The sequence below is a fragment of the Colletotrichum fructicola genome, assembly GCF_000319635.2.
Source record: "Colletotrichum fructicola Nara gc5 chromosome Unknown KSG_Nara_v1_contig10, whole genome shotgun sequence".
NCBI lineage: Eukaryota > Fungi > Ascomycota > Sordariomycetes > Glomerellales > Glomerellaceae > Colletotrichum > Colletotrichum fructicola.
In genome coordinates, this window is record NW_027094060.1 from 1,873,783 (window position 1) to 1,887,755 (window position 13,973).

Below are 13,973 nucleotides of genomic sequence, written 5' to 3' on the forward strand. Positions count from 1 at the left end.
ATTCTGTGTACGGCGGTCCAGATGCAGAGGCAGCTGCATCGTCAGTCCTGCGGCCACATCTTGCCAATTCATGGGTACGTCACGATAAGACAAATCAGTCGAAAGATCAAATTGATTAACGCCTTGTGAAAGAGATAAGACATGTCGCAAGACCATTTCGAAGTTTTCTCATGGCGATTCGCGTGCCATCATCCTTGACAGTCTCTGCTCCTGCTCATATTGCCATAACCGACCCTCCGAAGTAAGTACGACTCCCTCTATTTCGTCCTCGATGAAAGGAGAGGTTACGATATTGCAATCGCCAGGATATTCTCTCGCAGCTTGATGCCCACAAACTCGTCGGTTTTCGGTTTTTGTCCGAGATACAACGTGCCCAGTAACATCCTTTGTAGTGTATCTGACTTGAACGGCAATTTCGCCATCAGTATCTTCCGTTGAAGGACATTCATGGGTGAGACACCAGTCGAAGCATCGCCGGACGAAGCAAGACTTGCTGCAGACCTTGCTTTTACAGTCATTGTTGGGACTATGGTCAAGTTCTAGTCAAGGGTCGCCGACGACAGCGTGATGTTCTTCAAACGTACCATGCGTAGTTTTCGCCGACCGCTTCAATGTCGTCTAGCGTTTGTGTCAAATCCTCTCGCTCCTCCTCCATAGCCTGGATTAACTGTTCTTTAGCGTAGCCCATAGCAATGATGGCGTAGCGATAGATGCTGCAGGTTAATGTAGCACAAGCGTCAAAGATTTCTTACAGCCGCAGGCAGCTGGTCATAAGTACGGTTTCTATCCAAGTCCATGACGTAGAAAACCCCTCAAATTAGGTGGCTATCTAAGCATCATGTAATCGCCTCCCTAATAAGAACGTTATGCGTTTTTCTGGCCAGCACGATGGCTAAAAGAGGTTGGGTCTGCACCTAGGATGCACCCTGAAGTGAGCCCCAACTTTTCCCGGCTGGACAAAGTCTACAGATTCTATGAGCAGAAAGAAGCTTCTGAGTCGCGCATGGGTCAGCCACACCGCTGCCTAAATGGCTGGCTGGCTGCCAAGGCAGATGCCGCCCGGCCCCCATAGGTACGGAGGGCGTGAGGGTGGGGGACGGATCTTATCATGCCGCACCGGCCCAAGTGCAGCGCCGTCAGCGCTCGTATATTCCAAGACCATGCGTACAAACTCAGCCGACAGTTCACAACTAACCAAATTCTCAATCACACTCGCCCCAAAGTCAACCCATCTCAGCGTTCTACGCGAACTGCAACTCAGTACCTAAGCTTCCGCATCAGCTAAAGCGTGTATTGAGAGCTCCTGGTGGCAATGAGGATTGAGAGAAGGCCGGCAGGGCTACTGTAAACTACAAATCTGATGTCTTTCCACAAACTACGCTGCTAATTGCCTCACTAATCCGAATCGGGAGGCGGCATGGGCCATATCTCCGGGTCCACCACATCATCCCAGGTCAATCGCTCCTCATCTCTATCCATATACCTTTCCGCAGCGATGTTTCGAGATATGTTTCCAGTCTGAGTTTCGCATTTCTGACGTCTCCCCCGCCCTTGCCGAGTGCCTCTGAAAAAGGCTGCCCTCGTCTTGCGAGCTCGTGTATTCAGCCTGTCTGGTTGCAGAACACAAGTCAGTAGCACCTCCCTTGTCGCGAGGGCATCTTCTACAGCATCATGGACCTTGGGACTACCCGCTTGCTGAGGCTGACGAATCTCGATGCCCACCAGTTCCCGACTGAGCATCTCGAGGCCCCATCTCTTTCGTAGCTTTGAACGAGTCTTCAGCACAGCGTCAGTAGTAACGATTGCCAAGTCAAGTATGGTGGCGTGGCAGACACGCAGCAAATTAAGGTCGTTGTGCGCAGATTGCCCGATGATAATCGTCTTCTCGTCGGCAAATCGCCAAAGCCTCGTTTCTCTCAACCGCTTCTCGCATGCGGTCGGCACTGACACCAGTGATCTTCTCACGCCAGTTTGTGATAGGCCTCGAGGGATTGACCAGGTTGTCCAGCAATGTCTTGCCCGACAAGAAATCGACAATTGTAATCCGGATGACTTCGTCTCCTCCGCCGACGGCACCGGTCATCTCACAGTCCAGCAAAATGGCCCACTCTTTTGGCGCCGACTTCGAATTCGGCAGGGTAGATGGGAATCGAGTGATGGGTCGGGGTCCATCGAGGTGGCCTTATTGCTGGCTTCCAACACGTAGCGTTACGGTTCGGTGCGCCAAGGGGGTGGTGGAACAGCTGCGACGGGAACACAGCCCAATAAAGCGGGAAACAGCGCCCAAGTCAATGTGTGGCACGGCGTGGCAGACTAATCGTGACCGAAGAAGGTCTCGGGCGGAAATTACTCTTCTTGGGCCGGTGTGGCCGAACAACGTAGGGCATAACGCAGGCGGCTCATCTGCAAAGCACAGAGCATTCTGTCAATCGCCAAAGGTGGTTATGAAAGCGTCCGCCGTCGTTCTCGAGCTAGCTGCGGAACGGGCCGTCGCCATCATCTGATTACTAGTTGCCTCACGTCCTAGGCAGCACCACCTCATGTCCCATCCTCCTTCTCCACATGGTAGACCGACAGCGATACACAAAGGAGAGCTAAGGGTAGTAGCCACACTTCCCAGTGTACTGTTCACGACAGTACATGCTGCCATCCGCACTCCTGCATAAGCAAGTCTTACTACAACACTGTTATCTACTGACGTGATCACTACCGGCGCTGGCCTTGGCCCCTGCACCTTGCGAAAGGGCGTCCAGTTGACCTGAGCACTACGACTTTGCGCCTACAAGAAAATCAACCGGACGAGCCCTGCACTGCAACATCGCAAACCGCCGAATGCATCCAACAGGCCCTCTTAGGATATTCTGCTTTGTGGTACGACACAGGGGTTGTCGAGAGAGCGTCCTTGGCGTGCACGCGACGTGTTTCGCCAGCGCGACACATCCAGTGTGTTTTCTGGTCGCTGGTAGTCCGGGATGCTCTCAGGCTACACTGGACGCGTTGCGAGGCATCACGCGTCGCGTGTTCCCGTCTCACGTCTGCTGACCTCATCCGTAGGCGCGCTCACTGATGGCAGGCCTATATTTCCGCTACCCCTTGGCGACGATGACCCCGGCCTCAAGACACGTAGCCGTGCTCCTCGACAAGGGCGATATGTGGACTGAGGCAAACGCTATTCGAGAGCACTTCATGTGGGCACAATCTCGGACGCCGCTTAGGATCATTAAGCTAGCGCAACGTGCTGCATTTCTATCCTTGCGACTACACTGCGATATCCGTTCTCTGCAAAAGGATTCTCGTGAGGGGAACCTCACACGCACGTCGGACACGCCTCAGTCCTTAGGACAGAATGTTTGCTTCGTGTTCTGGGCCTTTTTTTTCCTTCTCTTTTTTTTTTTTTTCCCTTTCTTTTCTTCTACCTGTGAACTCGAACGACGCCCAACGAAAACCTGAGAGTCATGGTCCTTTCACGTTCGACTCGCATGTGCGCATCGCAGCCCACAACTCCCTGTCAACAGAATCATTCCCAGTCGCTCCACCAGCAACATGAAGAAAGTCCTCGAGAGGAGGCGTCTCATCAGTCCCGGACGCGGCGAGTACCCAACGTAGCAGACCCACATACAACATCTCGGCCTCTTGAAGAACATCGCGGCTGATGACCATGGCCTCCTCCAACGACCTGGGAGAGAACGTGATATCGACGGTTGTCGCCCTTCGGTCTGAGACCAACTGGAACGAGAGGCCAACGCGAGAGCGCACCGTACGGATGTTCAGTTCATCATGCTCTGTCAGGCGCACGTCGCTTTCGCAGAAGGTTGGTCCTTTAACGAGCTCTTTGGCGGTCGTTTCAAGATTGACAGGTGAACGAAGACGTACTCCCCAGAAGTGCAAGTTGTGAGCGGCCCAAAAATCTTGAACCCATTGGATTCGCGCATTCCGTCTCCACAAATTGCGGCTCTCCTCGCAAAAATTTCTCATGCACAACCGACTGCGGCCAGACCGTCGCTTTCTCTCTTGCCGCGTAGGCATTTTCCAGTGTAGACAGAATGTCTTCAACTACCTCGTGTCGACACCTTTTGTCAGCTGGTTCAGGCCTAATGATGGGGCGTAATCGTATCCAGTCGACATACGGACGGCGTATCATCGGTGGGTTTACGTCAAAGATCGAGATCCACGAATAATCGTGTGAGATGTTTGGATTGACGTTGTTGCCTAACAAGCAGAATAAGTAGTTGGCGTCTGGATGGCCCTTTCAGCATCTTACCTAGATGGTGCAGTAAGGACTCCATCAATGAGTGGAGCAGGTTGTCCCATGTCTGTACGGGACCTTTAACGCATGATGATGGCCAGACCTCGTCGAAGAAGTCCAGAATTACTTGATCAACTTGCGACACATCCTTATCCCGGTATCGGCATATATCCCAGTACACATATTGAAAAGTCTCTCTCATGTTTTCGATGATTGGTGTTATATTGTGTGGGTATCAACTGTAATTATGAGTACTACGCCCATGTTCTCAAGCGCTGAAGTCCACTCATATATGTAGGTCATCGTGACAAAGCCCGCGAATACCTTGGCTGCACCGCACTCGGCGTTTGTGAAGTCTGGCAGCATGTGACAGCAGAGTAAGTTCCGGCGAAGGTTCGCTGATTCTTCGGCCACTGCTTTCGACTTCAGCTCTTCGGCAAGTATTCACAATTCGATGCAGGCGATGTTGCCACTCAAATGATGCCCAAACGAATGTGCTCAGGCTGAAAGTCTGCCAACGAGGGGGTTTCTCCGTCGCGCTCTGTATTGGCCATGGCTAGCATGGTGAAAACGTTGTGAGCTCCGCAGACAACGATAGGTTGTGTGCGCGAACTTTCTTAGTTGCCTACCACACATGCCCATTGACGTCAATTGGCGCTTTGGTGAGTTTCATGGCGAATGCTCGCGGTACGACGGGGGGCCAGCAGTCCAGCTCATCAGCGATGTGCAGAGTCGAGCACTTCCAGAAGATCTTTACTCTCTATGGGATAACTGGGAACAGAGTCAAGACGGAGTCACGTATAATCGCAGCCCGACATTGAGCCAACGGTGCCATCGCCTATGTTAACCACGGGACAGAGCGATCGCAACCCGGACGACAACTTAGCACGACGAGCGTTAGGCTCTCTGCCTTCCACAAGCACCGAAGACATGGCACCGTTCCAACATCATTAAATGTGGATCGCGCGATGGTTTGCGAAAGATCATTCGCTTTATGCCATCATCCCTACCCGACTATCACTCGCTGCGCGAAACTCTTCAATCCCGCAAGATCGACGTCCTTGCCGGACAATCTTTGCGCGACATCATGAGACATGAGACAGGGAAAAGAGGACTGGGATCCGGATGAGCGACGCAGGATTGCGGGGATGAAGAATGTGGCACGCGACTCGGCGTTCCGCTTGCTATACGTGTTCGTTCTTGGGTTGCCTGAGTCGCGCGATCAGAACGTGGCCTTCAACGCGGCCATGCTTGTGGTCTCCCATCGCAGAATATTCAGCTACAAAGCACGAAGAATGGTTCGGGAAGCGTTTGAGCAAAGGTTTTCAATGTCTTGCAAGCAGCGGCAAAGCCTGGATAAATGGCCCATCGGAGATCCCCTTCTGTAGAAGCAATTGCAGACGCGGAGGAGGCGACAACAGAGGAAGAAGAGTTTGACTTTGATAGTGAATGTCGGAGTGGTGAAGGGATGGTACCGTATATGATGCACATGATTTATTTCTCAAGTTGGAACCTTCCTGGCGACGGCGATGAACCACCATTCGTGACTTTGAACGATGATGCCAGGTAGAAAAGACAGTCCGGCTGCTGGTGGTGGAGAAAAGCCCCGACGCACGGGTTGACCACCTGACGCGAAGTCGTCCAACGACCCACTGAGCGATGAGCCAAACCGTAATCTGATTGACTACGTTGACTCAATCATGGCCGGCGGTATTCGTCTCGATAGAGAGCCCAATCGGCGACCGAACAAGTCATCGCTGCATCGAGCCCATCGGACTTTCCCTTGATATAGACACAGAAATCTACCACCTTATGGTAGGTGGATCTGCCGGGTGTCGTGTACTTAGGAAGGATTTGCGCTGTTGTACTGCGTGTCGTTAGCAGTGCTGATGGCAGATCGTAAAGGGGGCGGGCTCACCAACTCTGCACGCGAAGCATTCAAAGTCGTCATCCTCTAGAGGGATGTCGAGCGGCTTTCCATGTACGACCGGATCGCGGGCAAACGTCTCGTCTCGGACCCAGTGAAACTGACAACTCGTCGAGGCTTCAAGTTCGGCCCGAACAGATGCTTCTGTCGCACGTGAAACAATTCCAATACCCATAGGCAGAGTCTCGATGGCGTCGAGGAGATGGCCGAGCGCAGGGGAGGGCGCTATTTCCCCGTCGAAGCTCCTATGGTTCATGGCATTTTGGATGGTGATTAAATTCGATTGCCTCCGAAGACTAGATCGTCGTTTCCGCTTCTTAGATGTCGACGATGTCTGTTCCAACATCGATGTTTGCTCCGATATTGAAGAGGCAATACTGCTGGCGTCAGATTGAGCCGTCTGCCGCGCTGCCTGAGAGGGATCTACACGCGGTCCCCTTGGAGTCTCGACATCCACTTCGGGAGCATCTTCACTCGGGGATAACCATGGCGCGTTCTTTCGAAGGGGTAGTTGAAGCAGTGCCGACTTCGCGAGGGTTCATGGTGTCCTGATCGAAAGGCGGCTGAATGGAGTTGAAGCTATGCTTGCGTTTGCTACTCCTCTCGTCGAGATCGGGCTGCCCTTGGAGAGTCGGCGGTAGTGTGGACAGCTAGTCGAGAATGATACCGCTCTCCAGCATTGGTGGGATGGCTGCTGATTGTCGTGTTCTTCGTTGTTGTCGCTGTTTGTGGTAGTTGGCATTGTCGTCGTTGTCGTTGCTTGTGGTGGAGAGGCTGTTGAGATGGAACTGGCGCAGCATTGTCCCGGTGACAACTCCGGGTTTAGCGTGTCTGGTGTGGCTGATGTGGCTGGTGTGGCTGCGCCGACATGCATGGCATTTACTAATGTAGCCAGCCAGGTGGCGCCCCACAAAACACGCGCCCTTGATGGCAGCACATGTAATCTGTGGCGGCACCTGCCCACAAGTGCCACAGGCGGCCTGTGTGGCCCAGGGCCCCCAGGGCCTTCTTCCAGCCTCCAGCCAGGCAGCCCACTTAGCTAGTTCACACACATCATCAGATCACTCACTAACACTCGTTTCGCCTGTGCCTCCATATAATCAATCCCTTGATGCAAGTAACACAGTTAGAGCGTCGTCCGAACGATACGATTCTCCATCGTCATTTCTATGCAGGCACGCACCACCAGTACCTGTGAATGAAGTAGAGCCCATCGGGCTCTCATTCAAAAGACCAGCCAAAAGAAGACAAGCCAATACCGGTTACCAGCGATGCGCCGCCAATCCCGGCCATCGGACTACTTGTTTCTCGTCTTTCTTTGCTTTGTGACACCGCCAGAACAGAACCTTAATCAAGAACTCCTCACGCGACTGCGAGTCAACCCTTTCCTGGTTGATGCCGAGATCGTCGAGGAGGAGTCCAATTGCATCAAGGTCTGGGATGGTTGGATGAAACAGCCAAAGGTAAGCAACTGGGATGCCAGCTCCTTTTTTCATCATAATTGCATCAATCGGTGGCTTGGATTTGTCGAAGAGCCGTATCCTTTATGTCGGCAGGTTCATGCAGAGACATGACTTTTGCATAAATTGATCAGCTAGCACAAATCTCGAACATTTCCGGCTTCTGGGCCTCGAAATGAGCTATATCAGGAGTGCGGTCATTTTAGGCAGGGCTTTTCGAAAGACACAAAGTTATTTACTACTAAATTGATGAAAAAGGAGATGAAAACGTTAAAGACAGTTCTGCGCAATGCCGTCGCCGAGATATCCCTATTTGTTTTCCTTTACCTCAGAATGCAGAATCCAGCAGTAGGTCGATATCATCACTAGCCTCCGACATTTCATCGTCTCGACTAGAAGTTGTACTCCAGTCATTTCCATCTGTGGCCTGAGACTCGCGCTCTTCTTCTCCTTCTTCTTCTTCTTCTTCTCTGTCGTCGTCGTCGTCGTGGAATTCAGAGAAGTCGGATTCGGACTCGGATTCGTACTCAACTTGCTTCTCGCTGGAAGGTAGACGGAGAACGTTGTCGGTTGAGAATGTCTGGAGCGATCCATGTAGCGTTATGAAGTCGCGCACGTCTTTATCATGAACCACAAGCCTTTTGGTTCGGAAGCATCTGATATACTTCCATCGCGACGAGCGCAGCAGACTGCACAGCCGTGAGAAGAAGCCGTTTTGGTCACATGGATACGCTGACCAACTGATTGATAAATCCCGAATCTTATCAGCAGCATGGATGCAGGTGGCTAGACGCGTTGATAAAGCTTTTGGGAGCGGCGAAGTATCCAGAAGCAGGTCGATGACGGATAAGTTCCCAAATGCATTGAAGGGAATATTCTGCAGAGGATGTGTTCCGCCTTGGGGCACGCCTTCAGTCCACTTCAGGCTGGTGACCGGCACCTCTATCAATGGAAATATGGTCTCGAATAAGCCGTCATTAGGCTCGGCCGTCGATGCAGGTGTGTTGGCAGCTAATATCGCAGCTCTGGCGATGCAAGCAGCTCTTTCTCCGAGAGATGCAACTCGAGAATGATTGATTGGTTGAAACTTAACGGCGGTGAGGTTGGGTAATCTTTTGAGCAGAGCGAGTAGAGTTGTCTTGAGATCTGCCTCGAAATGTTGGCCTGTTGACGCTATGTCTATGCCCACATGATCTTTGAAATGCAGGACGTAGATTTTCTCGGTGCTCGGCAGCACAGATAACCAAGGATGAGCTTCGTGTACTTGTTCATTACTGAAAAGTGCACGAAAGCGGTCTCGCGATACCGTTTCGTCAAAGATGGTCTCTTTTACGAATGGTCGTATGCATTCGTCGTAGCATATTCGAGCAAGCTTTTCCAGGTCTTCTCTGAACATGGAAACCGAGATACAGCGAAACAACCTGGGTCTAGATAGATCGCGCAGCGTTGTACAGGTGAGGTGGACATTTCGAAGATCGTCCCAGGGAAGAAAGATGACGATAAGCTGGAGTACTTCGGGAGGCAGAATGAGGAGGCTCTGTACAAGAGACATTGTTATGATAAGATTGACGAGGGATTAGAAGTTCATTGGGGATGGTGTTTGTTCGAAGGGGAAGGATATCAGACGAGAGGGAGGGAAAGGTAGCAACATTTATCACACGGATCGGTTAAACTTTGCGACAGTTATCCACCATCTCTACCAAGCTGAGCCGTCGTTTTCAGGGGCCAGACTGACTGGAATGTCGTAGCCCAGACTACTTTGCTGTTCTTATGGCTGTGTGCCTAGAAATCGACCCGTTGATAAGCACACTCCTTAAAATTTGGGTCAAATCATATTGTCCGGAAGCTAGGAGTATGTACAAATCTGGCCACACAGGGCGAAGTCGCCTTATACTCACCCCATCCGTGTGACAGTTTCTGGTTACTAGGTCAGGAAATGAAGCAATCTCCGACAGAAAATGAACTCAGCTGAAGCCCATGAGACATGCAGCGAGGGATTTACCTAGCCAAATCTGTCGAAGAAATAGTGTCATGACCGGGCTAAAGGCGTTTATCTGAAAGCCGAACCATCTATATGCCATTGACCACGTTCGAAACGTTCAGGCACCCCCGGTCTTGAAAGGTATCACCCGACCAGCTACTCTAACTCGACAGGATCAACAATTGGGGTTTCGCGAGCTGTTTTTTTCTTCTTGCTGCGTACTTTTTTGAAGAGGGAGACATGTCCTTTGGTCAGCAGAAGAATCATCTGCCTCCTGCGATGATGAGTAAATACTGGTTCGTAGGAATACCGCATTTGGTGCCCGTTTCTTTTTCTCTACCAATCTACAAGACGAGTGAAGAACTAGAATATGCTGTCTGAGATGAGATCTCCTGTCAGCCTCTTTGAATTGCCGATCTCGCCTTTCTCAGCCTTGGGGCGTATCTTCTTTCGCTAGCTTCTTGACAAGCTTAGCTGTTGACGATAGCGAGTCCGGATGTCAAGCGATAATTCTCCTTTTCCAAATAGCCATTGATGAGTTTCATTACGATAGAATTGTCAGCCAAAGATTCTTTGGCTGACGCCCCCGAATTTGGGAGTCCTTCACACCCCAGTGATGGCACCAAACATGATGGGCAAGGCAGAGTCAACCCCTCTATGTGGTGCGATCTTGAGCCTCCCTCGCATTTGCGGGCTGATGTTCCATACCATTTCAGTCGAGACTCCTCATAAACGCCTTCATCGCATCATCTACCCGAGAGATAGATCCTAACCTGGATGCGTCGGCTACCTCCACCTTCAGTCCGCGGAGACTTCGTGCTCGGCTCAGCACGATGCAGGATCTTCCAGTTGGCTGGATGTGAATCGCCATGGAACATGAGATGAACAGATATGAAATATTTCTGCCCTAGAGAAGTACTCCCAAGAGGTCGAAGTGGGATTCATCGTACCATTCGGCACTCCGGGTTCGCCGACACCGTATAGGCTCAACAGTTGCAGGTCTTCAACAATCCACCGTCAGCCTGGATTTTCGTGTTACAACAACCGGTTGATTCGTGCTTGCGGACACAGATAATTTGACGAAGACACCAAGTCCTGAAGGCATGACTGCGTGGGTGACCAGCTTCATTCAAGATGACTCGCATCGGATGCCACTGTATGGCCGTGGCGCAATAACATTGGCGGACGTTCGTCGCCTGAGGGCCGTCCGAGGGCTATCGTTACTCGTCTTGCAGGGTGACTCGATCCTGGTTCGATACCCACATGATAACGCAGCAGCCGGCTAGGATGATCACTATGCGCAGTGTGCAGCCTCTGCCTGATCAAAAAGGGGCTTGGACAGTGGTGTCGTTCGCGCAAGCGCTTATTTAATGAATTGAGGCGCGTTTCGGCCACGCCGACCATCTCACCACCGCGACTGTCTACCTCCTGCATCCATCTCCAGACTTTCCTTACCTCCGGCTTCTCTCCCAACATTCAGTCGGCATTTCTCTTGCCTGCCTTCTCGACAATTATTACGTTCAGGTAAGTAGGTGATTTTCTTTCATATCACCGTTAGTCCTTTCCGAACGTGGAAAACCCATTTCTACCTTCGTCACGGATCGGCGACACTCCCTTCAATGCCGATATCGACTCTGCGCGAACCCTCCGTCGCTCGCCTACCCTTCGACGCAACCATCGTGCTGCCACCGTGCTGCCAGACCTACTGTACCGCGTCAACAGGGTCTAGTACTCGCTAATCCTACTGCCGGTGAACATCCTCCACCCAGACAAGACGAGCCTTACCAAAAGCTAATGGGCCCATAGAAGCGAACCACCCAAAGCCACGCGCTGAACGAGAGATGGCAGATTTCAAGGCGAGCATGAAGAGCGATTGCACAGTTCAGATCTTTTCCGTTTTCCCAGATATTTGCCCCGAGTATTTCGAGAGGACAGCCACGAAGCTTCTTTACGATATCGACAAGATCAACGAGGAAATCCTGGGCGCTTCCTCGTATCCCAAGAAGGCCCGCTCAAAAAGTCTAAAGCGCAAACGAGAGTCTTCAGCAAAAGAGGATGACGTCTCCAAGGTACGGCAACTTTACGACTTCGCCAATCGTCCTCCGGAGACAGCACAAGCCTACATACAAGCCTACATTAGTATATCGTGAGTTCTTGTATCGTTCCCTCTGAAATCCTATCCGGTGGACCTGAATCGTGATATCCATACTGCTCGATCCTCAGGAACACTCAGTGCTAATGCCCGGTGCAGGAGGAGGGGGCTCTGCCAAGACTTCCCGCAAGCTACTGTCAAGAGCGTTGCCAAACTCCTAGAAGAGCACAATAATTGTCTGATGCAGGCATATCTCGCTTTGGATGAGATCAATTGCAACTGGAAAGTCGGCAAAACTAAAGCGGGCTTCGAGTTCAAAAAAAGCTGAACACAGCCTAATCTGCAGCTCAAACCGGAGAATCTAGATAGGACTATTTGCGACCCGCCAATTCCTGACAGGAATAGAGCCCTCGAGGAATTGCGAGCTGCTCGACAAGTTTGCGAAGCAGCACAGTCCAAGCGCAAGTTGGCAAAAGCCAAAGTTCTCGACGAAGAGAACAACTTCAAGCAAGCCCGGGAAGAAGGAAACATTGCTGAATGTGGCTGCTGCTTCGATGAATGTCCGCTGAACCGTATGGTTCACTGCAACGCCCCGGACTCTGAGCACGTGAGTGGATATCACACACCTCTTGTGAAGCTTGCAGTCCTAACTTTGCATTAGTATTTCTGCATCGGCTGCGCGCGAAAGTGCGCCGAGACGGCGATTGGACTCGCGAGATCCCACCTCAACTGTATGTCAATGGACGGCTGCAGCCATGTATTCTCTCATTCCCAGCGCGCGCTCTTTCTCGACGACAAGCTTCAAGCAGCGCTTGACCACATCGAATCTGAAGCAGCTCTACAGTCCCAAGGTTTTGAGAATCTCTCAGCATCCCGTTCTGTCCATATGCTGCCGACTGCCCTCCCATAGAGGAGGATAAAGAGTTCAGGTGCGTCAATCCTGGATGCGAGATCGTCAGCTGCCGCCCATGTAAACAAGAAACACATGTTCCTCGGACATGTGAGGAGGCTGCAGCCGAAAACGGAATATCAGAGCGGCGGAAGATCGAGGAAGCCATGTCTTCCGCCCTGATCCGCAAATGCAACAAATGTAGGTTTCCCAAGAGACGTGTCCGCGAGAACTGATTCCTTATCTATGCAGGTAAAACGCCTTTCATCAAAGAAATGGGCTGCAACAAAATGACTTGCACCAGACCAGGGTGAAGAAACGTGCAGTGCTACGTATGCTCCAAGTCCTGCGACTACAGTCACTTTGACGACTCTTCCAGGGGGGGAAAGAAGGGGAACTGCCCTCTCTTCGAGAAGACCGAGATTCGCCACGAGGAAGAAGTTCGGAAGGCGGAGGACGACGCCCGTCAGAAGATCATGGCAGCCAACCCCGAGTTGAACGAAGAGCACCTAAGGTTCAACACGTCTAAGCGTGTGCCGGGTAAGCAGGAGAAGACCCGAAAGTCAGCGCAATTGAGAGCGGCCCCGCGAGAAGCCTTGCGTTGAGGCCACGGAGGTGCTGGATGTAGAGAAGATATGCTAGCAATGCCGCCTAACCTGGCCTTGAAACCGAAACCACAACTGTTCCGGCCGATTCCGCTTGTCTAGCTTGCTCAGTAAGCTTGGATCAATCTTCCAACTGTTAAGAAAACCATCGTGCAAAACCCATCGCAGGCTCAGCCTGCCAAACAGCCCCGACTGGTTCGTCTGACTGAGCCAGTCCAGATGTGACCGGCACATCAACTGATGGCTGAGTAACCCGAAGAATGGGGGCTGCCTGGTGTTCGAATTCAACGCTGTGATGGGCAGAAGAACCGAAGGAAACGGGCTGGATTGCCCCGTCCTTGTTGCATGCCTACCTCCCACAGCGATGTAAGAAGATTGAGACTAGCGGTGCGAAATCCATGGTCGGCTTACTTACGAAGAGAAATGTAGTGGTTAGTGAGATTTTGAACTTGGTTGATTCTCCCGCCCCCGCCCCCCGCGATAACCTACGGCTGGCGATGTCACGGAAGGCATCTGTAATAATACTAGTCTTGTTGTCGGCCTGCTGTTATGTCAGAGCGACAGACAGGGTGGTTGCCAGCGAGTAAAGGCATAACTGCATTGATGGTTCGTTGATGAGGATCAGTGGCATGTTGACCAGATCCATCGAAATATGCTACACTACGGCGTACGTCTTGTTTCTGGATCTGACCCTAGCGGAGCTATCAAATTTAATGAATCGCCTTCGAGGCCTGAAACCCTCACGCGCTGATCAAAGACGGACACCCCCATTC

At 51.7% G+C, this 13,973-nt stretch overlaps 3 protein-coding genes across 3 annotated transcripts; 1 reads left to right on the plus strand and 2 right to left on the minus strand.

Moving 5' to 3' along the window:
* Nucleotides 1-284: 284 nt before the first annotated feature.
* On the minus strand, nt 285-688 carry CGGC5_v016008 (uncharacterized protein; the record flags this gene model as incomplete). Its single annotated transcript, XM_066153399.1, has 3 exons — nt 285-401; nt 502-526; nt 585-688. The coding sequence occupies 3 exons, from the start codon at nt 686-688 to the stop codon at nt 285-287; spliced, it is 246 nt and encodes an 81-aa protein (XP_066007156.1).
* Nucleotides 689-6,048: 5,360 nt separating this feature from the next.
* On the minus strand, nt 6,049-6,641 carry CGGC5_v016009 (uncharacterized protein; the record flags this gene model as incomplete). The annotated part of the gene is made up of 3 exons (XM_066153400.1): nt 6,090-6,113; nt 6,169-6,550; nt 6,601-6,641. The coding sequence occupies 3 exons, from the start codon at nt 6,639-6,641 to the stop codon at nt 6,090-6,092; spliced, it is 447 nt and encodes a 148-aa protein (XP_066007157.1).
* An 803-nt stretch (nt 6,642-7,444) lies between these two features.
* On the plus strand, nt 7,445-8,002 carry CGGC5_v016010 (uncharacterized protein; the record flags this gene model as incomplete). Its single annotated transcript, XM_066153401.1, has 2 exons — nt 7,445-7,636; nt 7,892-8,002. 2 exons carry the CDS (start codon nt 7,445-7,447, stop codon nt 8,000-8,002), a joined length of 303 nt encoding a protein of 100 aa, XP_066007280.1.
* Between the last annotated feature and the right edge of the window lie 5,971 nt (nt 8,003-13,973).